Consider the following 24360-nt stretch of genomic DNA (forward strand, 5'->3'; position numbering starts at 1 on the left):
CATAATTGTGTGCAGGCTTACAAGTATTTTGACTTAATAGCGTTATACTTCATCACTATAGTTACTTTTATAAAACTTGTCTTAATAATATTAAAACTGCAACAACAATGAGCAAGAAATGGCAGTCAAGTATTTAAAATATTTCTTGATTTAAACAGATTCCCATGTCTCTAAACACTGGTTCAGTGTTTGAATTTTCCATATTCGTATTTCACACAGGTGAAATAAAAGTGACTAAAGTGTTTAACAAAAGAAATTTATTACCAAAATACAATATTAAAGTCAATACGTGACAAACTCCTGTAAAGCAAAATAAATTATTCTAACATTGTACAGTATTTCAGAAGGTAGTTAAAGTAGTACTACAGACTTTGCTTCATAGTTCCAAACAGTCGTCTATCAGGAACACAATCCTAGAGAGAGCTTAAGGCATGCAGCTTAATGTGCTGGATAATCTCATAAAACGAAAAGTCATCCTATTTAATAAGATACAGTATCAGAATGAACTGCAGTCTTTACATGTCAGTTTTCTAATTTTTTATACTTTGGCTATAAAAGCAGTGCCATAGTGTTACATTACCTTTTCTTAAAAAAATACATGTACCCATGTCCATGAATATCAAATGCAAATGTAAATTTCTATTAAATATATCTTAACAAATGTTACTTTGAGCACCAACTGTACATTTTTTAAAAAATGATTAAATAAGTGCTTCTGGAAGAGGAAAATACCATAACTCTGACTGAACCCCACTGTATTTTTCCAATCAGAAAGATGAAATATGCACCTATTTATCAGTACAGAGTAGAATGAAGTTTTCTCTTTAGTAGAAGTAGAGGCATTTAAAGCTGCAAGTTACAGTTTATAACACAGAATAAAATCTAATTGAAACAAATGGCAAGTGAATAGCTGATCATCTGACAGTACTGTGACAGAAGATCCAAAAATATTTTACAAGCTTAAAGAAAGGCGAAGACTGCAGTGTTGGTGACTGAAATGTGCCTAAAACCCATTACAGAACATGCAACCAAGCCAACCATATGCTTTCTAAAGCAGATAACTTGAGGAATAATAAAGCAAAAAAAATTTGCTTTCAGAAAAACTATGTCTCTAATTACTTCACATGCAGAACTTCGGGTAAAGTCCATGGGAATTGTGAGTGGGTAGCTAATGGCAAGCAGCATGAAGATAGTTTTTAAAAAAATAAATCTCTGTACATGTGGAAAGGAATTATTTGTTGGCATTTGTTACGGGTTTTATAATGGTTTTTAGCATCAACTAACTTTCTACCATTAAAGAAACACATAATCAAAAAGAAAAAAGCAACAGGATGGCAAAGAACAACTGTGAATAGATGCATCCTGCTCTGTAATCCCCCTACAATGACTCCTGGCACATTATAGTTACTGCTGCAAGCGTGGGTTGCATATATACCAGAAAATTGGTAATTTTGATTCAAGGGAGCTGTTTTGAACTGTTTGTACTCTCTTGTTTCACTGCCACCTCCTTCTTAGTTTAAAAAGTTTTTCACCTTTTTATCTTTCACTAGCTGAGCAATTTCACTTATGCACTTAAAATATCTCAAATGTCTGACACAAAAATGCTCTGACATTATATCCTGACCAGTTTTAAAGCAAAATGTGTACTATCTGCCACCCAATTTATTAATGAAATAATAGATATTTCTCCCAACAGAACAAGTCATATTGAGGAAATCAAAAGAAAAATCATCAAATGTACTTGGACTCTTAGTGCCTTTGTGCTGCTTCATAAAGTTGTGACAGGAACTGTTTTCTGATGCCACTTCTAGTCAGCAATAGCACAATAGACTGTACACTACATATGCCACCTCAGATTTAAAGTTGTAGCTTATTTCTGCTAGCAGAAAGTTATAGATAAAGTAACCATGAAATACTGTTCTTCTAAGTAATCTTCTAAGTAATGAGCTACTAAAAATCAGGTAACTACATCCCCATATCAAGAACTAGGCATGCTGCTGTGCATCTGCCCGTCATTAGAAGCAGAAATACATGCCTAAACTAGAAAGTTTAAATCTGGCTCCTAAAGGGCCTCTTTGGAAATGCTACTACTTCACTTTATCAAAGCATGTATTTCCAACAATTTAACTAGCCAACTTTTTAAATAACGTCAACAAAGTTGCCAGGTAATTAGCCAGGATAACAATATTCCCCACTGATAGAGAGATGAACGTCTTCTACTGCAAACTGCTGTACTGTAAAAAAAAAAAAGAAAAAAGAAAAAAAAAGGCACTGTCATTTTAGAAGCTTTCTTTTTTTCTTAGAAAACAAAGTAATCCCTACTTCTCTTCATGAATCCATATTATATGCACTAGTAAAATTTATTCTACAAGTAACTGGATACAGTTTTTGCTTAAAATAGTTTGCTTTTTTAATATTTTCTACAGAAAGATTACTCTATCTTTGAGCAAATTATTTCTACAGTTATAGCTCTGCCAGACAAATGGGTAATTTAGACAGCCAGTGGGATTTCAAAGAACTCCAAAAGCATGTAAGCTTTGCTTAAAAACGCACTTTGTGCTCACCTACATCTTTAGTAATCTACATAGGTTTAATCTACATCCCCTTGTGGCAATTACTGTTACTATCTTGTTCTCATTAAAGCACATTGCTCCTACGGACTGCAAAGTAATCACCACAAATTAAAAATGACATATGATGAGCTTTTTTTTTTTTTTTTATAGAATCTGCTAAATGTGTCAAGAAAACCATTAAGAAACAGCAGGTCATTATTATAAAGGATCTTTTATGTACTATCAATTCAAAAGATAGGAGTTTTGTTTAGTTAGGATCCAATCAAACAGTTACTAGCAAAATGCTTCCAGGCTCCTCTGCTCCTGCTGCTCTAAATCAATACAAAGGATAGCAGTCTTTTTCGAAGGATGCTTTGGAGTTTGTAAGGCCTTAAAGATGGGGAGAAATGAAACGCGTTTGTGGGCATGCAGGCATGCACACATCCCTCTCCATGCTGCCCAGAATCCAGGCAGTGGGGGTTTGCGAGATCATACTGTAAAATTTTTATCTGGTCTGTTGCTAGTTAAAAAAAAAACACAAAACAACAACCAACCAACCAAAAACACCCTAACCCCCCATCCCAAGATCTTAAAAAAAAAAAAAAAAAGTAAAATTTGCTGAAATACTTGGAAAACAACAAAGAGGGAGGAAGGAAAAAGCTCTTCAGTTGATACAAAGCTTTCAGACCTTTGGGTTTGAACATACTGTGCTAATGCCTTATTACTGACTAGTACCTGACAATAAGACAAAAAACCCTCAAGAATCTTATGTTCTTGGCACCATATACAGAAACAGCAGGTTAAAATGAATCATTCTATTCCCCACTCCCCTAAATTTATCTCTTAACTGACTCATCAATCCCTGGTTAAATATTGTACTCCTACTGAATGAAGGACTCATGATGGGAAATCAAGTTTTGCTTGCAATTCTCCTTAGCAAGTTTCTTGAGCAAAGAAAGAAAATACTCAATCTAGGAAACCCTCTCTTTGACTTACTGCTTCTCCTAGTTTGTGCTCTGGGATGTACTGTGGTCCTTATTTAGAATGATATTTATGATTTCACCCTCATGTTCTTTCATATGATCCAGCAGATTTTCTTTGTTGGTAGACTCAAAACCGCAAATGCAGCAGCAGAAGAGAAGAACACAGTATTCTGTGCCAAGGTGGGGTAGAGTGGAGCTCTTTTCTAAACTGCATGAGGTATTCATCAAGTTAGGCTTTTCATCAGAACCTGAAATTTCATTTGCAGTCTGGTTAATAGACTCTGTAAAAGACACCAAGTTGTCTGAACTTCCTAGTATAGATATTGTACTCTCATCTGTGCCTTCTAATAAGGTTTTGTCAGGAAGCTGTCCTTGAAACCTGAAATAACAAAACCGAAATAAGTATCAAACATACAGTTGTTTCTTTTGACAGGAACTTTATTTTGGATCAGAGTTGGGTCATGTGAAAACTCTAGATTATAGGGCTGTAAAGTAAATCAGACGTACCTGCTGCTTTGCGAAATTGCATCATTAATAGCCTTGTTCACTTGTTCATAGTTATAATTTTGGTCACTTGCATGTTTCCACATGTGGGACTTCAGGGATGGAGGATGGCTACATACATATCCACAGAGAGAACATCTGAGTAAAAAAAACAAGTGGAGAAGGAGAAACAGAAACATTTAGAAGTTAAATTTTATTAGCTTAGCAATGGATTAGTTCTTCCAAAAGATGAGAAAAAATAATCTTCTTGGTCACGCTTTCAGTTTCATTATTAGGTTGAGGTAGTTTGCAGTTTCATTGTGAAATTTAAGACTATTTTTAGAGTCTGAGAATTTTTAAGTTTGCTCTTTCTGACTTCTTAAGCAGCTGAATGAAAATCTTATCTGTTTGGCCTGTTAAAACTTTAAATACTGCAAAAATGCAATAGTTCTGGTGACTGCAGAAACAGAGAGTACATTGGTGTGGTAACTGGCAGGCAGGTCACGAGCTCTCTTTGCTATTGCTCTGAACCAAGCAGCTGTGTAATTAGAACTGGTAATTTAAACTGAACTAATGAAGTCTTTCCTGATGTAGCATATATTAGTTTATTTAAGGATCACAGACTTGTTGAAGTTGGAGGGGGCTTTTTGAGATCTTGAGGACAGCATCCAGTCAGATTTCGAATATATTCACATGTCGAGACACAGACAGGTGTCAATTTTGTCTATAGAGTTTTCCATCAGCTCAGGTACCACAAGACTATAAAACACTGCCTTATACAGTAAAGGACAAAACCTTGAAGAATAAGTCCCATTTATATAGAGATGTGGTATATTTATGGATACAAATAACCCAAGACTGATCAAATCCCATGGGACCTTTTTCATACGTGAACATACATCCATGTTTTTTTTCACAAGTGCTTCATGATAAATTAGTTATCTCAGCATGAAAGGGATGAGTGATACTGCATGACATCATGCCAGAGCAGAACAGTCCAGAGCAGAACAGTATTCATGGTAAAGAGGATGGAGCTCCTTGTCTTTTGGACAAAGAAGCTACTTCGTTTAGCTACCTGCTATTTTGGGACTTTTCTGTTTCTCAAATCACATGGAAAAGATCTGAAGGTGACCTTCTTCTAATAAACTGTACCTAGGAACGCATCTCAATCTGTCTCATTCCTCAATGAGAGGATGTCTTCTGCTCAAGCAATGTGATCCCAGTATGTTACATTATGATGAGTCTGTTAAAATGACTACTATTCTAGTCAGTTTTTGTATATTTTAAAGATCTTTCCAGAAATATAACCTGGAAACATGAGAAGGCCTACATAAAACTGTGTTATACACTACAATTCAGCGAGGTTTTATGACTTCGCTTAATGATGGTAAGATATAGTTCTTAAATGCCTTGCAAATAATCATATACAGAAAACTATTTCTGCTTAGCAGAAGATTGTGGAGAACAGCACAAATCTTACAAGTTAGGTGAAGGCATGGTACATTACCTTGCTTATGTAGCAAGATAATTCTGTCCTGCTGGGGAACAATAAGCATGTCATTCTGGCTCACTTTTCTCTTTTACTTGATTTGGAATGTACTATCCTATTTTTCTCTTTTTCTTATAATTTGAAGCCTTATAAAGAAAATATAGGCATGTTCCTTCTCAGGTTGAGAGTCCTAATATTTCTAATAAGGCTGTTATAAAATAGTGGTATCATTAAAAGGTAAAAGGCAGACCTTATAGTTAATTTATAGATAAAATTATATATATTTTTTTCAAAACAAAGATCAATAATCTTAATTTCATTCTATGTGTATGTGTGTTCTACTAATCTTGTTATATATATGATTTTTCTGCACCAGTCACTGGTGAGTGGGTTGGTAACACAGGAAATGAAGCAACAGTTCAGTGTTTGTTTTTATCCCCTTTTATTAGTCTCATTTTTTGAAGTACATTAATTTGCTCAGGTGATGTACTAATCAGATTTAATTTGTGAGAACAGTATCATAAGCCAAATGCTACTGACCACTTTAGCATACAGTTCAAATCAGAGACACAGAAACTCATCAGCTTTTAGCATGATGCATTACACTTTATGATCATATACTTAATATACAGTTACACTCTATGCAAGACATTCCCAGAGAAACAAAACTATTTACCAAAGAGTTTGGTAGTAGAACCCCTTCAATTCTATACTCTGACTTGCTCAACAGGTTGACCTGTTGTTGAATTATTGAACTTAACTGTTCAAGTATCCTAAACTGATCTACTGAGGAAACAATTACCTTGCGGCTTTGAATAGACTATTTCCTTGGGGATGCAGGGACCAAGGTGTGGAGGTTTGCAGTAATCTTTGGTAATACTAAGAGCATTCAGCAATACAGTAGGAAGTACGGCAACAGAGCAAATAGAATTTAGTGCTACTAGTAATAGTTTTGGGGAAAAAGGCAGTGGAAGGAATTTGAAGTTGTAAAAGCAGATTTTCTTGAGAAGAAACCCTTAGATGAATGTGCCTTATTTGGATTCTCTCTATTGCCTTTAAAATATTCCATGAAGAAATGTTCAGAATTGTCAGGATATTCAGTATATTCCTGATTTACTCTCCTTTCCTAGTTTTTCTTTTTTTTTTTTTTTTTTTTTGCAAATTAGTAGTAAACAATTACATTTGTGCCAACTTTCTCATATATCTGTATCTATATATCTCTCTATATATTACGCATATCTATGGATAGGATATAAAGGACACTCATCACTTAAACATAATGACTGTTCATACTAATTCCTAACTAGGGCAGTGTGACGCCAATCTGGATTCTAACTAACATGTACACGCAAAGACTGTGCCTAGACTAGAATATTAAACACAGCCAGAGAATATTCCTGGGTACTGGCATTTAACAATCTATAACATTAAATGTTAGAAGTGCCCTGGCATGATTTTGGCACATACATTCTCCCAAACAATTCCAGGCATGCTTTGGTAATTAACACAGTCTAGAAACTGTCTGCAATAAGCAGTTTATATGCAACCACCCTATTCTGAAAGAAAAAGCTGACTACTGGTCCAGAGGGAGGTCATGGATATGTTTAATTAGTAAGCATAAAGATCGCCTTGGAATGCCACATCAAATCTATCTCTCTCTCTCCAAGAAAAAAAGTCACTGGAACAAATAATGAATCTAGGAGGGAGAAGAATAGAATGTGAACTCTGCTTTGTATCTTAACATAACAAAATCACTGTCACAGCTGTTTGCCAAATGAGAACTGTTACATACTTGTACTGTTCCATTAGCTGCACTGCCTGATGCTCCTGGGGGTGGCGCCTCATATGGCATTTCAAGCTATTCATATTTGTGGTGGCGAAGTCACACACTCGACATCTAAAGAGACAAGAAGAAGTAAAGTAATCTGACAGTTAACTGCTAACACTGTTCCAGAAATAAAAATCAGTTAAGAAAACCAAGATATCTGGAAAGACTAGAGTTAAAGACGTAACAATATTCACGGAAGTTCAAGTGATGGCATTAACTTTCAGTTTTTGGACAATGAGAATCATTTACAGGCCAAAAAAGCCTCTTCCTTTGAGGAGACATACGGTCTGTGCTCCTTCCTGACATCTATTGTGTGCACCTCTACTGAAGCTGGTAGGTGTAATGAAGTTATCTGGATGCACTGGGGTCAGTGCAGCCCTGATGCAAGTTGCTTGGCTGTGTTATACAAAGGCAGAATATGGCTATAAGAACTATAGGGGACATAGTGTATTCAGAAGTCTTTTTCCTCAAGAATACATGTTATGCTTAATGCAACAGCCATGTTTCTCATGACATTTTTTTACATCTAAGTATCTATTTAGTAATGAAATGACTAGGTTTCAGAGCATTCTATCTAAAATGGACAAGACCAACATATTTGGATCCAAATGCCCTAAGGGAAGTGTGTCACATCATGCTGTCTTAAATTTTTTTACTTCAGTCACAGTTTCTTTGTATAAAACAATACATAAACCAGTCGATGTAGATTTAGATCCCAAAGTATCACACAAAATACTATGCTATTCATAAATAACAGTATACTACCACATAAGCTTCTTGTGTGTAATATACTGAAACAGAAGCCATCATGCTCAGCTCAGACTCTGCATAGCTGTTAGCTCCTCAGTTGTTTCTTCTTTTGAAATAGTGATTTGTCCAATTTTAAGTCTTGTCTGAGACTTCTGGATACTTCAGTTGAGATTACTTGCTTTATTTTTTAAAGGTCTTAATTTGCAGTATTAAAATCCAGAAGGTTCAAATCTACAAAAATGCATCATTGGAAGCTATGCAGTTTAATTTCCAACATTTTTTTTCAGAATAATAAGAAAGTATGTTTGCAGGTATAAAAATGGCAGCAGTGTAATAGGTTGCTATTTGATACTATGAAAGACTTGAGGAATACAAGTTTCAAAAGGAGAAATACCATAATACTGGACTTCTATGTTAGGCTGTGGCTTAAGTATCCTACCAGGTCTGCAGATTTGTCTAAGGGGTTTATGAAAAAATCATAAGAAAAGCAAGCCAGATCAGTAGGTTTAAATTTAGTATGCAGCAGTCTGTACCACCAGTGGAAAATTTTCAAGTGTTCCTAAATCAAACAAGCTGGCTAACACCAATTCAGAAAACTACCATTTACAAGACACTCTACAGTATCTGCTGTTCCAACCCGTCTAAGTAACAAGTAACAGCAATAAGGATGCTTCTGAGGAGAAAAAAAGAAATTTGTATTCCACTTGTGCTCTCTGAGCAAATATCTTGCAAATATTTGTTAGTATTATGGGATATCATTATAATGTACAAATCAAAATACAACATGTCTTGTGGGTTTGTTTATACAAAAGAGAAAGACCCTGGCTGAGCTCAGCATTTCAAGGTGTTCAGTTTCCAGCATTTGTATTAAAAAACATAGAAGTATATTAGCTCCAAAATTCTATTAACTCAGATCTATTTTCTAGCCACTAGAGAGGGACAGAGATCCACACTAAAGTAGCACAAATTGAATTTGCAGGAATTTATGCAGCAACCAATAGAAAAATGCGTGATTTATTTTTCTGCTGAGGGCATGACCTGCAGTATTACACGTGACTTTAGATATCAAAGTTGTATATAAATCCATATAACATCCTTGTAGAAAAGTTATAAAATATGAGCCTAAATGACTGTATTAATACTGCTTGAAACCTGTGAAAAAGAAGAGAGGATTGGTGACAAGACAAAGGGCAGAATTTTGCTATAGTCTGTAGTAGCCAATGTAAAAAAGTAACCAGGTAACAATGAGGAAAAATTTGCAATAAAGAAATACAAAAAGGAACTGAAGTGTGCAAGGAATTTGAGAAATATATTATTACTATTGGCCAAAGTTCAATATTACAATGTGATTAACTTCCCTTTTCACATCTGAATGCTTCAAAATGAAAACCACAAGTAGACTGTTACGGTCACAGATGTGTCCTGGAAAAGTCAGCAAACCTTAATAACGTAAGTTTAACTCAGCGAGTGTACATCCATCAAATTTGCAGTAAAATCAAGTTAATCTGAATTCTGTAACAATATCTTCAAAACTGCATGAGCAATTAAGCAACCTTTTTAATTAAAACAAGTGAACCAGACATGTGGCATTAGCAGTAATTAAGACACTTACCTGTATGGCTTATCAGAGTTATGAATTCGTCTGTGATTGCGTACACCAACATAAGTTGTGCTTGTGTAGTCACATACATCACATCTATACAGTTTCTGAACTGAAGACTTGTTTCCTATGTGAAACAAAATCCATTATTTTGGTGAGTTACATTCAGTGTTGTAAGGTGTTGTCAGATGATAATTTCAGCACAACTGAATCATCACAGAATTATAGAATAATTTGGGTTGGAAAGGAGCTTAAAACCATCCAGTTCAACCCCCTGCCATGGGCTGGGATGCCTCACCGTAGACCATGTTGCCTAAGGCTCTGTCCAACCTGGCCTTGAAACATGAATTAACATGTAAAAGCAGTACTTTTAAATATCTGTAAATATTTAGTACTTTTAAAGTATCTGGAGCAAACTGGCAATGGACACAGAAATAATAAAGGTATCATTTATTTAGCATGCTGTTCTGCATTTACCCTACCACTTACTGGAATTACTAGAATTTTAGGATAATACATTCTTTCTCACTATGCGGACACTTCTTTCTGGGTTAAAAACCAGCAAAAGGTGTTAAAATATGGGAACTGCTGACCCCAGGAGTTTCACTGCTTTACAGAATGGAAAGGAAAAGATGGGCATTCAGAAAGAACAAGTTTAAATTGGATATAAGGAAGAAGTTCTTTACTGTTAAGGGTGGTGAGGCACTGGAATGGGTTGCCCAGGGAAGCTGTGAATGCTCCATCCCTGGTGGTGTTCAAGGCCAGGTTGGACAGAGCCTTGGGTGACATGGTTTAGTGTGAGGTGTCCCTGCCCATGGCAGGTGGGTTGGAACTTGATGATCTTAAGGTCCTTTCCAACCCTAACTATTCTATGATTCTGTAAGTTTCAAACTGGCAAAAAGCAGAAGTCTTCCCGAAGCATTTAAATCCTCTCTATCCCTCCCACATATATGCACACCAAAAAAAAAAAAAAAAAATTCTGATCAGCTGTGTGAAGAAATAATTTGGAATTTCTCCAAATTACTAAAAAAAAATTGTAACAAAAATAATTTTTTCTTTCCAGAATGAAAATGACTCTTGAAAAATTAATGGTTGCAGAGACAAAAGACTAATGACTAATCTAACATAGGAAAAGGTATGCTCACAAGTGCACAGTCTGTATATTTTTGAGATGGAAGTGTATAGACTTAAACAGCCTTATTCCTGCTCCCTTACTGAACAATGGAACTGATATGGGTTAAAATATTAACATATGAGAAGAAGGATGGTATTTTCTATGGTTCTTTTCCATTCCAACCTATCATGCAGCCTTCACGCACTCCCCAAATGAAGAAACAGCAGAAACATGAAGGAACACAAAGGCTGGAGCTGTTTAAATCAGGACTACCACCAAAAGAAACATCAAACTAAAATCACAGGGCTTTCTTCCTGCATCTAACCTCTTCACTAGCTAAAGTGAAAGTAAGTGCAAGTAAGGTGCTTAAGTTATCTTTACACAGATTCTTACTACCTGGCTGAACAGCCAAGCCATTCTCAGTTACCTTCATGGGCTTTGAAGAAACTCTGGTATCAATCCTTAGAGAATATCTCTGGTGGGTGAAGATCATTACTACAGTACAGGCCCAAACCAAAATAAACAATAATTCAATAAATAATGTGTGGAAGTAAGTGAAGCTGACATATTACAAAAACAGACTTCAGAAACTTCAAGCTCCTGTGAAGTACATCTCCAGCACAAATAAATTTGTATTATTAAGAGGTTTACTAGTAATAGGATAAATCAGAAGATCCCAGATGAACAGAAAAGGGTGTATTAGCTGGTATTTTTTTTTTTTAGCAGATATTGCCTTGAGAACTCTGGTAATACACCAGCAGGTGATCTAATTCCCAGGCCTCCCAGTTCCTCCCCAGACAAAGGATAACTTCCCTTCCTAAGAAAAGCAAGTTCTGATTTGCTAAGTAAGATCCCTCCATTATGAATCCTGAAGGAATCTTGTCAAGGCCAAGAGGTCCATGTCACACTGAGGGGATGTTCCGTCTGCCATTGTTCCAACTTGTAAAGACACACAAGCTTAAAATATGAAATAAGTGACTGTTGAAAACCACAGAAAGTAAGACTTTCAGACACATCTCAGCTTAGGTCCAAATACCATAAGCTTCCTTCCAGTTTGGAGTAAGAAAAACTGACACCCCTCCTTTATCACCTGCTGAAGGGAGGAATAAGACAAGCAGACTAAGCTTAGGCGGAACTATAGAGTTTATCTTGAAAACAGAAGTTTCATCTCCTGAGTCCAAAATACTGAACAGATTTTGTAAAGATAATTTTGTTCTGAAGTTCCCTCTTAATGATGCTGGACTCCACATGGAATCTTTAATCTTTTCATTATCAAAGCAACACTTAGCAATCTTTGTGGGAGAACTCTTTTAAGGAGACATTGCAGAATAAACCAGTGGAAACAATGTCATCCAAAATGGAAGCTCAACTTTTCACTTTGATTTTTGCCTCCCCCAACAGGTAGGCACTGAATTATGTCCAAAAAGGTTTTAGCTGTATTATTCTGAGGGATAATAATTCTGTTTATGCTAACTTAAACAGTAAGGGAAAATTATCAATAATTAAACTTTTCCTCCAAAATTCAGCACTTAAAGGAGGACTGATAATCCCAGAAGGTTATTCTGAAGAATATATAGTATGTCATATAAAACAGCAATCTGAATACAAAGAGAGTCTGAAATAAAATCTGAATAATTCTGTGTGTAACAAGATAACAGAAAGAATATTTTATATTTTTTACTTTAAAACATGACATAGTGCTCACTCTTCTAGCATTCTTATAAAAAGTAATATGGAATATAACATACAGTCTTTGCAAGTCAACCTTAAAGCAAAATATGTCAGTTTTTTTCCTACAATATGCTCATATAGTAAAATTTATTGGGTTATTTTTTTTCTATTTAATGTAAATTATCAAAACTATCTTAATATATACTTAAAGACTATGGAATTTAGGCTTCTACAATTATTCTTTTGTGAATGCATATGTATGCAGAAGACCACAAATGAATACAAAGACACAGGGCTACAGATCTATGGGAGAGCAGGGGTTGTGTGAAGGTCAAGCTACTGCATGCTAAACTTGAATGGGTTTTCCATCTTAAATTCTGCAGCTTTAGAATGAACTGCTTCCAAATGTATTTTCTGTTACGAATTTGTTATTTTATTGGGCAGGCAGCTTAAAACAAACAGTATCTAATGAGATTTTTAAAGCATTATGCAAACATATTATCTGTTGCATAGTTGTATGTGGCTAACCACCAGTAGCACACACTTAGGAGCAATTATTTATACCAATCACTACTTTAGATTTATTCCTTCAACAAAATGCACATAAATTATAATACATCATATAACCTCTCACTGTTGCAAAATAGCAGTCGTGTATCCCACCTCCTACTCCTACAACAGGCTTATTTCTTGTGGGTTCCGGGCCTTTTTTGCTTTCTGGATGGAGGATATCAGGCCTCTTAAAAGGGAGCATGGAAATGACAGATCTTTGTTCTAGCAGTAGTAACAGGTGCTCCTGTAATGCTGCTTATTGCCCTATTCCTTCATTATTAGACATTTACAATCCGATCATATCCAGTGTCATTATGCTCCCTTTTAATTTATTGTACCACCATGATGAATAAAGAGACTTTTAGGACTAACTATTTCATTAACAAGAAATGAAACTGTTCAGCTCAGGCATCTTTCACATAACCAGATGCTATGCCATAAACTTCTTTGTTTTGTGTTGCTTTATAGGGATGACATCTGTTTGACAAGAGATCGCTGTACTGCAGTAGTGTTGCAATTTGATTATAAATTGGTTCTGAAATAATTTAAGCATTCCAAAGTATGAGTTAATAAAAGTTTCAAAGGAGGAGTGTTTTCATTCAAGCCACATTACTGAATGTCATATGGGGTAAACAATCAATTAAAGTGCGTGGCTGCAATACTTTTGTAAGATAATAATAAGCAAAAAATACTAAAGAAAAATCTCAACAGTAATTAAATTGAAAGCAAGCAGTTTTCTCAAACAGGGCTCCTCTTTCATGAAAGCTAAACTGCAAGATCAGGATATAAACTCTAAAACCACCTTGTTAAAACATACTATTTTCAAAAGCAAAATGGAACCTTGACTTTCAGTCACCTTAACAGGACTTTAGCTCAAAAGTTACAGTATTCCCCCAAATCTAACATGTTTCAGGCACTGCAAGGTAGTATTTCTGTATCATGACATTTACAAAAATAATGGTTTAAAACAAATAAAACATGGTCAGAGGTAATAGTCCAAGCTGTGCTCACAGATATTTGTACTCAGCTAAACTAACAATGTTTTATTTCCTATCACTTCCATTAAATCATTTATTCTATTTCTTCTGAAGAAAAAAATCCTACTGCTTCATGGGGAACACTCCCACTACCAGGAGACCCTCCCTTGCCTTCTTCCTGTCTCCTCCTGACTTCAGATAGCTCTCTCAGGCTTTGGTCTTAGGGATGTAACAAGCACCACAGATCAGAATTTAAATCCTTTCTGCATTGATGAGGCTGAAAAGGAGTTGGGAAGGTTCGTTTTACCTGAGGCTGATAAGGTAACGAACTTTAACTTTCTATGTTGAAAGCCAGAGAGGTAGTGTGCACTAAGAGAACAGAAGCCAAGTGTAAGGATCTCATTCTAGTTCAACATATACAATGTTGCTTTGGACAAATCGTTAGTGGTTTGAACTGTCCACCCTGGCTCATGCTGATTAGTCCCTTTTTCACAAGTAGTTCCATCAGTATCAGTGAACACTTTCACAGTCACTGATCAGCTGTAGAGGTGAAAGTAGAATTCAGAAATTTCAGCTGTGGTCTAAGTACTGTTACAGTGCACATATTGGTATCTAAAACGAACAAGGGACCATAGTTAGGACAGAAAAGAGCTAAGGGCACAAAATGAAAATACTTCAGCCCACAGTTGTTCAGGGGTGATATAATTATTAGTATTTTTCCACAGTGCTCTAAAATTGCACAATATTAGTAAATACAGTGTCACCTTTAGAATACAAGTGCTGTGTATATTTTCAGTAACTTCAGCTCACCAGAGAAGAGGACGCATTCAAGTTGAAATAATAAATATTGGGCCTTCAGGATATTCAAAAGGATTTTAAACATGTTCTCCTAAACTTCCAAATCTGGCTGTTTTTCTCCCTATTTCACTACCTTAAGACATAAAAGGTTTGGTTTTGTTTTTTTTGCTGTTGTTGTTTTTAAAGCAAACACTATTAAATGATAAGCAAATACACAGTTAAACAATTAGAAAATGCATACCTACTGTTACTCCGGCAACTATTAAAGATATAGGTTGAATTTTTAGAATGCCTTATGTTTGCCTCTGCAGGTCTAAAACAAATGATGCATTTTGGACATTACTACAATTAAATGAAAATTTCTAAACACAGAATGGATGGTACTGTATATATACACTGACAACAAACTACCAAATTACAACAAACAAATTACCACAGTGAGTTTTAAAAAAGGCTTTCTTTTGTTTGCTGCAGGTGATTTGGAAGGAAGGAAACAAATATGTTTTTTTTTTTTAATTAAAAATTCAGAGTAATACTTCATACCAGTTGTTTTTCACAAGAAATACAATGTCCAATTTCAGGGCCTGAAAATGTCTTGCCTACCAGTAACTGTCAGTAAGATATCTCAGAACAGACTATGGTTAAGCTTTGCACACTACAAAGAATATACATTTAAGGTTATGAACAGGCATGAAAACATTTCAGCATAAATAAGATCTTAAAGCCAGTTTTATACAAATATAACAAACAGAAGTCATGTTATGAGTGACTTGTTGAATTCCAAGTGTAAATATAAACAGTACCTTCTCTTTCATCTACTTCATTGGAAACTATTAGTTTGTTAGATGTGGCTGCTGAAAAGATATCTGGAAGACTGTGTTGTTCTCTTTCATGATTTCGTAGCTGGCTCTGAAAAAGCAATATCCTACATTTAAATATACACTACAAACGCACATTGGTCACTTCAAATATTGCAATCAATTGTGAATTGTTACTAAAATTTTCAGGACAACTCTTATAAATTGGATGTTAACATATAGATAGATTATCCCTCCCATAATTTTACTAGAAACAAAACAAAGTAAATAATATTAATTAATAACATAAAGGAATGATGCCAGTGACTGAGAGGATTATATGATTTGTGTTTTGTTAGAAAATAAAATTCCTTCTCCCCTCATTCACATAGACAAGTAGCAAACAGCTCTTCCTCCAAAATTATTACACTCCAGAAGCAGTACGAGATTAGAGGTCAGACAATGGCTTGTGTGAAAACTGATTTAACTCTCATATTGCCTAGTGATTTAGGAGTATGTTATTCCTGTTTCTACTTGCCTGTAGAGGAGAGAGGAAAGAGAGCCTTTCACCACCCTACTTGTACATTTAAAAAAAAAATAGGATTAAAAAACAATAAATACGGGAGAATTTGCACTACCATTGCCTACAAGAGTTTCAGTTGTACATCTAGGTATTTATTCTCTCTATTCCTGACTACTGAACTGAGTATATAGGAACACAGTCACCAAGCTTAAAATAGCAATTATAAAAATGGCAGAAGTACGTTATTCTGCTCTGGTGTGTAATCTTTCAGTTCTACAGAACATCCAGACCAATAAAGAGGAAAAAAATAAAAGAATTTCTGCTTCAAAGTGTCTCATGTTCCCCCCAAGTGCCATGATTACTTTTACACACACTCAAAACTAGTGGATGTGTTTGAGCATTCTTTTAAAGTTTCAACTATTAAGTTATCTGATACTTCCATTTCCTCCAGCAGTTGCTACATGTGGGCAGAAAAACAACGATATTAATATGTCCATAAGATGGTTCTCAGGAAAGTAACTTATGTGAGGAAGCAAGTTTATTTCAGTGAGTACAGCAGAATAATTATAGCTGAACTGTATGTTTGGAAAGTGCTGCTGGCAGTAATCCCCAACTGCAATGACAATCAAGTCAGGCTGAATTAAGTTAGAAAGAGGAATGACCAGTTATTAAAAAGGTAGCAAAATAGGTTATTTAGCTATTACAGACAGTCACAGGAAAGAACTTTACCTTATAATGAAAGGATTCTTCACATTGCTTGCACTGATACATTCTTGTTTTGCAGTGGTTGATCATGTGGCTCTCTAAATCCTTACTATTGTCAGCAATATGTTCACAGATAGGACATTGATACGGCTGCCTCTGACGATGGACTCTCAAGTGTTGTTTGATGTAGCCTTTATTACCACTGCTGTAATGACAGAGGCGACAGCGGTAGGGTCGATCTGCATTAGGTATATATTCTACTAGGTTACTGCCAGGAATATTTGCATCATTTGCATTTTGGCATTGTGCATTGTCTTGTAATTCTTTCAAAATGTCATCATCAGAAGCATTCTGATCTGTCCTCTCCTTCAATTTTTCGATGACAGTGAGTAGTGACATACTGATGCCCATTTTAGTTGGTGCTTCTGATAACTCTGGCCTTTCTTTCTGTATCTCAACTATTGCACATTCACCTTGGCTAAAGCCACTAAACTCCACTGAATGATCCTGAAGTGAAGATGCCACTTTAGAATGAGTCACACATGGGCCATCTGCTTCTCCCTGTTCTGCACCTGCATCCACAGCATCCTCTCCAGTCAGAGTCCTGAAACTAGAACTCGTTAGTTCTGCAGCTCTGATAGGCATTGTAACAAGAGCTTCTGCAGCTAATGAGTGTAATCGTAAAGACTCTGAATTTGTCCTTCTTCGTGCAGGCGGCACATTTTCATCAGCTGGTATGGTTTTATTAGAGCTTAATTCATTATCTTTCTTCTCGGTGTTATTCCATCCTATAACTACTTCTTGAATTGGATCTGAATGATAAACTTCATCAGGTTCTTCACAGGCAATGTGGGACTCCTCTGAGATTATTTTTTTTTCTGTTTCAATGTCAGTGTTCATCAAGAAAGGCTTCTGTAAGATACTTTCTTCAGCACTTGGCAAACGCTCCACTATTACATTAACGTGACCCTTTTTATTTGGACTACAATTGATGATTTTCTGTGCTGATGAAAGCAGGCTATCAGTTATCATACTATCTGGTTCTGTATCTGATACAGTTTCCTCTAAAACCTCTGTAGTAGGAGAATGGACTACAGACTGATTTAACATCTCTTCCTCTTTTACATTTGTTCCTACTGGCGATTTACATGACAGTTGCTCAGAATTGCAAATCTGAAGTTGAAGAGAAGGTTCACTCTGGATATCAAGTTCATTGTTTTCCAAGGAAAGAACAACTGCATCCATGCTATGAGGTGTATGAGTTACAACCACCTCTGACAAGTTGGTAGTTTCATTTTCTTCCTCGAAGATAGGATAGGAGCAATCAACCTCACCCGCATGCTTCCAAGCATGTGTTTTCAACATTCTTTGCTGACCACATGTGTACCGACAAATTAAACACCGGTACATGCCATACTGCTCATAAGTATACCATTTTCTCCTACCCGTTTCAGGCCTCTGAGTAGTCTGAGTTGTATCTTTACCTTCCAGATTTCCTGTCAGATCAGGCCCTGATTTGGCATTTCCTTCCACTGGCCCTTTCAAAAATGAACTTGCAACATTTACAGACTGCTGCACTTTTGTCTGGGTGTTATTTTTACCACCATTCTCATGGCAACTTTGGAAGTGGGATTCAAGATCTTCTTTGCTTTTGGAAGCAAAATGACATTCTGAGCACATGAATATCACTTCATTTTTCTGCCCATGTTGTTTTATATGTTCTTGTAGTGTTAAGAGAGAGGGTGATAGAAACTTACATAGGCTACACTGGTAGCACATCACATTTTTTTTGCTTTGTGGAAGACATTCAGTCACAAAATAATCTGCTTGTAGCTCTTCAGTCTTTTTAGTTCCGAAAACAGAGAGCTCAATTGCTTTAGCTGGGATTTCACAAAGATCATCTGTGTCCAAGGACTGTGCAGAAGCATTAGGATGGGAACGTTTTTTCCCTATTAAAAGGCATCTTTGTGTCTTCTCACTTTCAACTATTTTGCTTAGTTTCTGGATAACATGAATTAGTGGGTCAGTGTCACATTTTCTTTGATTTTCACTGTTCTGCAGTGTTGGGCCAATGACTGTTTCAGAAATCAGCACAGCTTCCTGTTCCCCGATATTTGGCATCAATACTGCAACACTGCTTCCTTCTTCCATAATACCTAGAAGAAAGTGGTTTATAAAAAATTAAAATGTATACATGCACAATAATAAAAATACAACCCAGTACTATTTAGATTTCATCCTCTACTAAATATGGAAGCCTAATGCCACTACCTTTATAAAAACTTTCAGAATGGCTATACAGACAGACAAAGATTTTGAGAACATTTAGTGAATAGCATGGATGCTGTTCAATACAGCTGGACAGAGTAATTCCAAGATAACCTATAACAGCCTGCCTCCAAGTTGTAGAGGGGCAAGATATATATTTTTCATGTTTAGGCTGATTAGCACTGTCACAGCTATTGCCTTTTTCTTTACAAAGACTACACACTGAATGCTAGACGCTTAAATATCCCAATCAATAGTAACTGGCATATTTATGTTTAAAAGCCATGATGATATGAAAATGTATTCCCAACATACTTGCACTGATGTGTCCCAAAGCAAACGACAATTTGCAACAACATAATTCACAAAAATAAGCGATTTTTCCTTGAAATGTTAGGAAAAGTAAGGAATTCTGGTAATTAGTTCCATTATCATTTTATTATAAGTATATTAAAGATCACTCAAATGTCAAATTATACTTCTTATTAGAAATGTCATTTTCTAGAAAAGCTACTAATTTTAGCTTTTTCTACCATTCCTTAATTGTAGGGAAAATCAATTGCCATGAAAGTTACAAAGACTAATTTTTTTTCTGTTTTGAGGGAAAGCTAAAGGAAATAGCTATTTCCACTTATACTTCCTTTAAAAAAACCTAACTATAAACCACAGGCAATATGTGGTACTGCTGGAGGTTAAATTAGAAACCAACATGGATAAACTTCCATGAAACATACTTTGTGATGTGGGCAAAGCTGTGGGGTGAGGGGTGTGGGAGCTGGACAAAAAGCCTTACAGTGAAATTTACTTCTGAAAAAATGTCTAAAAATAGCCTAGACAAGTTTCACTATATACAGACACATACTTTATACACAACATATGTTTTTACATTCTATATATAAAATACAGAACATAAAGAAATGACAGATATTTATCAGTCATCCGTGAAAATGTATCTCAAGTTCTTTCATATGGATTTTTTTTTTTTTTTCAAGAGAGATACAGAAGCCAAACCAGAACTTCCAGAACTGATCCTAAAGACCCATAAAATCCACTTTTTCCTACTTCTGGATGTAGCAATGTAATGAACAGACACATGAGAGTGGGTTCTATGGTGCCCTCTTCCCATTACATAAAAATTCTTGGCAGAACTACTCATGTTACCTTCCTTTGTCATTCAACTTACAATTCAGGTTATCATCAGAATTACCACTATGACCTATGTTTGCAGCATAACCCTAACCCTCATACACTCCTGTAAAATATTTCAAGTTTAAAATCCAGTGGTATTTGTCAATTCTGTATCTTTAAGGAAGACAAGTGTCCTGGGTTCAGCAGTAGCAGTTATTTTTCTCCTTCTTAGTAGCTAGTGCAGTACTATGTTTTGCTTTTTTGGCCTGGGAACAGTGCTGATAACGCCGATGTTTTCAGTTGCTGCTCAAATGTTTGGTCTGGCCAAGGACTTTCTGAGCCTCATGCTCTGCCAGGGAGGAAGGGAGGCTGGGAGGAAGCAGAGACAGGACACCTGACCCAAACTGACCAAAGAGGTATTCCATACCACAGCACGTCATGCCCAGGATGTAATGGGGAGTTACCCCAGAAGGGTGGGGACTGCAGGGTTGGACAAGGTATCGGTCAGTACTCGGCTGGGGGAAGTGGGGCGAGTTATCTGTTGGCTGGTGCTGACGTGTTGTATTCTCTTCCCTTGTTATTTCCTTTATCATTATTATTATTGGTGGCAGCAGTAGTGATTTGTGTTATACCTTAGTTACTAAACTGTTCTTATCTCAACCTGTGGGAGTTGCATTCTTTTCGATTCTCCTCTCCGTCCCTCCAGGAGCAGGGGGAGGGCAAGAATGGGGGGGAGTGAGTGAACGAGGTTTGTGGTTGGGTTTAAACCATGACAACAAGTTATTATTTTTCAGTGTTAGTTTGAAGGTTATTTACTTGGTAATGGCTAAGATCAGCATTAAAAATGAAAAATTAATAAAATATAAATAGCGCCATAGGGCAGCTAGAAAACTAAGCTACTTAAGGCCTTATGCCTTTAGCTGGAGCTGTGTAAGCAGATTAAAAATGATCAATACTGCACTGTGATAGTAGATCAATTGTAGGAGGTAGAAAATAAAAAGATAAATATATTTAAACCAAAAAAGTATAACTTTATGTAAGAATATACCAAATAGCCTGCTTATTTAATTCAAGTTCAGTATTGTCTTATTAATAGGAATCAATGTCTGTATCCACAGAGTTACTGTTAAACTGAAACATCCAAGTATCTAACTCTTAAAATATAAACCAGTAGATATCTCAATATGCATGTCTGCTACTATTCCATTATGTGCTTGGCACATTATATTGAATGGCTAACTCTTGTCTTTGTGGCCAAGAAAAATTATATCCCTTCCTGCAGTATCTCCAACTATATTTTAACTTAAAATAAGTTTAAGGGCATTATTTGAAAAACGTCCTATTTAGTTATACAAAAATACTTTGCTGCTTGTTTCATACTGGCTGTAGTATGTTTAAAAGCTATTCTGAAGAGTAAACAACTGTTTTTTTCCCCTGAAAGCAGATTTAACATTATATGGAACAATCAAAGGAATAATGTCTACTTGAAATATTTTCAATTTGAGAATGACTTAAGGAAAATTCTAAGCACATGGTGCTACTTAGGATTGTACTTTGTAGTTTTAAAGTTCTGTAACTAATGCTGAATAGGCACATATTTCCCCTACCTTTTTCATCTGAAAGCAGCACAGAAACTATGAGGAAAAATCCTAGACAGATCATAAAAGAAATATGCTGCCACATACACTACTGCTCTGTGAAAAATGCAGACCGAGTAGAACCACAGAGTCACAGAATGGTTTGGAAGGGACTTTAAGGACCATCTGTTTCCAACCCCCCTGCCATGGGCACGGACAAAAACGGATTTTTGTGCCTGTGCACACTGCAAAAGCAGAGTACGCTCAGATGTATTGATCTGGGATGACTCTAGCTGACGTAGTTATCGAATGGGTAGCTACATTGTATATATGTATTATGTCATTCTTTGTTTAGAGTAAGTTTCACACTTATTGCTGCAGGCTTTCATTTTTACACGGATGATAAGAACTGTACAAAGGTTAGCTGGATTTTAGTAACTACCTTGCTTTCACCAGGAACAAAGATGATTCAGCCTCCCATGACAGAAAACTTCAGCCTGGGAAGCGGATCTGCCAGCACATACACTTTACAGCACTACACAGTAATTAAAATACGGGGTTTAGGGATAATGAAGGGGCCCAAAGGGGAAGGCCCAGACTAGAGGAGAACGCCTATGTGCTGGAGGGCCCCGTTCCACCCTTGCCAGCCACCCACTCAAGCAGCACGGCAGGAACAGGGTGAGATGCCCCTAGGTCTAGGAAAAGCCAACCACCGCTTTGCACAACCGCTTTACTGGGAGAGGCCGGTCTGGTCACATCGCGGCTCCCGCGGCCACGGAAACATCAGCAGCAGGAGCCCCGAGCGGCCAACTGCCGCCCCCCGACCGCAGAACCCTTAACCCGAGACTGAGGCTCGGGGACGGGACTTAATCGCGGGCCGTCGATACGCTCCCGCTGAACCCCTCCGCCTCTGCCGCCACTCCCCACGCGGCCGCCGCTTTATACCGCGCAGGTGCCGCCAGCACGGCCCTCAAGCAGCGGGCCCGGCGCCACAGGGAGAGCTAGGAGCAGCGCTCGCGGGGAACGGGCCCGCCGAGGAGGCGATGCTGTGCGGTGAGGAGCGGAGCGAAGGGAAGCGACCGCGGGGAGCTGGCCCACCGGGGAGGCAGCGCGGTGAGGAGGGGAGGGAGGCGGCCGCGGCCCGCGCCGCCTGGCTCGGGGAAGGCTCTGCCGGGAGCCGCAGCCGCCCGCGGCTCCGCACATGGGCTGCGGCGCACCGCCCCGGGGCCTGCCTGCCTGCCTGCCTGCCCGCCGCCGAGCCTCGCACCCACCCTCCGTCCGTCCGTCCGTCCCTCCCTCCCTGCCGCCCGGCTGCCAAGACGCTGCCCGCCCCGGTGTCCTGCGGGCGCGCCCGGGCTTTTACCTGGGTAACGAGGGTAAAAAGCGGTCTTGTCCCTTACCCCGGCCACCGCTTCAAGATGGCGACGATGGAGCCCGTATCACGTGACCGGCGGTCTCAGATCAGGTGACCTCCGGGTGCCTGCTGCGGCGCCTCTGCCTCCGCGCCGTTGCCACGGAGACGAGCGTGGATGCTGCCATAGTCAACATGTGCTTCAGAACTGGTAGAGTCCTCATGAAGATACTTCCTTCGATCCTAGCTTTAGAAGGATAAACAGTTGTAGTTAAAGAACCCATAACAACACAGACCCCATATTTTGGGTCTAAAAATGGCAAGTCAATGTAAATGTTTCAGAGTGTGAAGTGCAGAGAGCTGGCAAGAAGGTTCAGCAGTTTATCAGGAATAAGCAGCCTGGTCTAGTGGAAGCTGTCCCTGCCCGTGGCAGGGGGTTGGAACTGGATGAGTTTTAAGGTCCCTTCAACCAAAACCAGTCTGTGATTCTGTAAATATGGAGGTGAAAGTGTGCACTGTATAAATGCTGTGAATTTACAAGATATTTCATTTGAACTGAAAAACTGGAGTGATAATGGGCTTTGGAAGTTGCTCATGGCCAGGTGATAGCAAATAACATCCAATGTTCATTTCCAGAAAGAGGCTTGAGGTGTATTGAGGTGTACACAGTTGAGTGTTTTGGTGACTTGGTAAAGTTGTCGCAAATTTTTGCAAGTTTGTTTCCTCTACAGCAGGGAGCTTTGCTGATAACAGAATCACAGAATCATTAGGGTTGGAAGTGATGTCTGGAGATCATTTAGTCCAACCCCACCTAGAGCAGGTTATAAGTGTGTATTGTTTCATACTGATAGGAAATATGTTTGGAATATTTGCAAGTCAGGTATTATGCAAGAGATGCATTTAGCCATCCCTTTGATAGGAGTTACTTACTTGGTTAATTTGAGTCCTTGAATTATGAAGCTCTGTTTAATTGTGTTTAGTCTTAAGACCTTTCAAACTTTATCCTACAGTCTGTGACTTCATAAGATAACTTTGGTAATATTTTTTAAAAAGAAATTGCTGTGGGGAAGATTGCAAGGGTACAGCCCTTCTTCTGAACACCTACTGCATAGTATTTACAATGTCAAATGTAGTAATAATAATAGCGCTACCATATTAAATAGAGCCTCTTCATAGAAATGGTCCTTATTCCTTTAAAAGCTTAGCTTCTACTT

At 37.5% G+C, this 24360-nt stretch overlaps 1 protein-coding gene and 1 long non-coding RNA gene across 4 annotated transcripts in view; one reads left to right on the forward strand and one right to left on the reverse strand.

Annotated features, from left to right (window-relative positions):
* Positions 1 to 242: 242 nt before the first annotated feature.
* ZNF507 (zinc finger protein 507) lies at positions 243 to 23229 on the reverse strand. Of its 2 annotated transcripts, XM_065661230.1 has the most exons (8): positions 23159 to 23229; positions 16847 to 18978; positions 15601 to 15706; positions 9698 to 9812; positions 7300 to 7404; positions 4043 to 4177; positions 3549 to 3914; positions 243 to 2234 (listed from the first exon to the last, which is right to left on the reverse strand). In XM_065661230.1, the coding sequence occupies exons 2-7, from the start codon at positions 18971 to 18973 to the stop codon at positions 3557 to 3559; spliced, it is 2946 nt and encodes a 981-aa protein (XP_065517302.1). In that variant the 5' UTR covers positions 18974 to 18978; positions 23159 to 23229; the 3' UTR covers positions 243 to 2234; positions 3549 to 3556. The 2 variants fall into 2 exon arrangements, with proteins under 2 accessions (XP_065517302.1, XP_065517301.1); XM_065661229.1 differs by having other exon boundaries at positions 243 to 3914.
* LOC136004615 (uncharacterized) overlaps positions 22758 to 24360 on the forward strand; it is a 232861-nt gene continuing 231258 nt past the window's right edge. For both annotated transcript variants that reach the window (XR_010608554.1, XR_010608553.1), the window contains exon 1: positions 22758 to 22848. This is a non-coding gene — a long non-coding RNA (uncharacterized LOC136004615). The remainder of the gene's footprint in view (positions 22849 to 24360) is intronic.

Source organism: Lathamus discolor, chromosome Z, assembly GCF_037157495.1.
Source record: "Lathamus discolor isolate bLatDis1 chromosome Z, bLatDis1.hap1, whole genome shotgun sequence".
Taxonomy (NCBI): Eukaryota; Metazoa; Chordata; class Aves; order Psittaciformes; family Psittacidae; genus Lathamus; species Lathamus discolor.

What these genes read in the sequence shown, in the direction of transcription:
- ZNF507 (XM_065661230.1), bottom strand. Translation starts at nt 18,973, where the DNA reads ATGGAAGAAGGAAGCAGTGTTGCAGTATTGATGCCAAATATCGGGGAA. An exon ending in AAGAATCCTTTCATTATAAG is followed by an intron (nt 15,707 to 16,846) that starts GTAAAGTTCTTT and finishes TTGCTTTTTCAG; the next exon opens with AGCCAGCTACGAAATCATGA. An exon ending in AACTCTGATAAGCCATACAG is followed by an intron (nt 7,405 to 9,697) that starts GTAAGTGTCTTA and finishes TTGTCTCTTTAG; the next exon opens with ATGTCGAGTGTGTGACTTCG.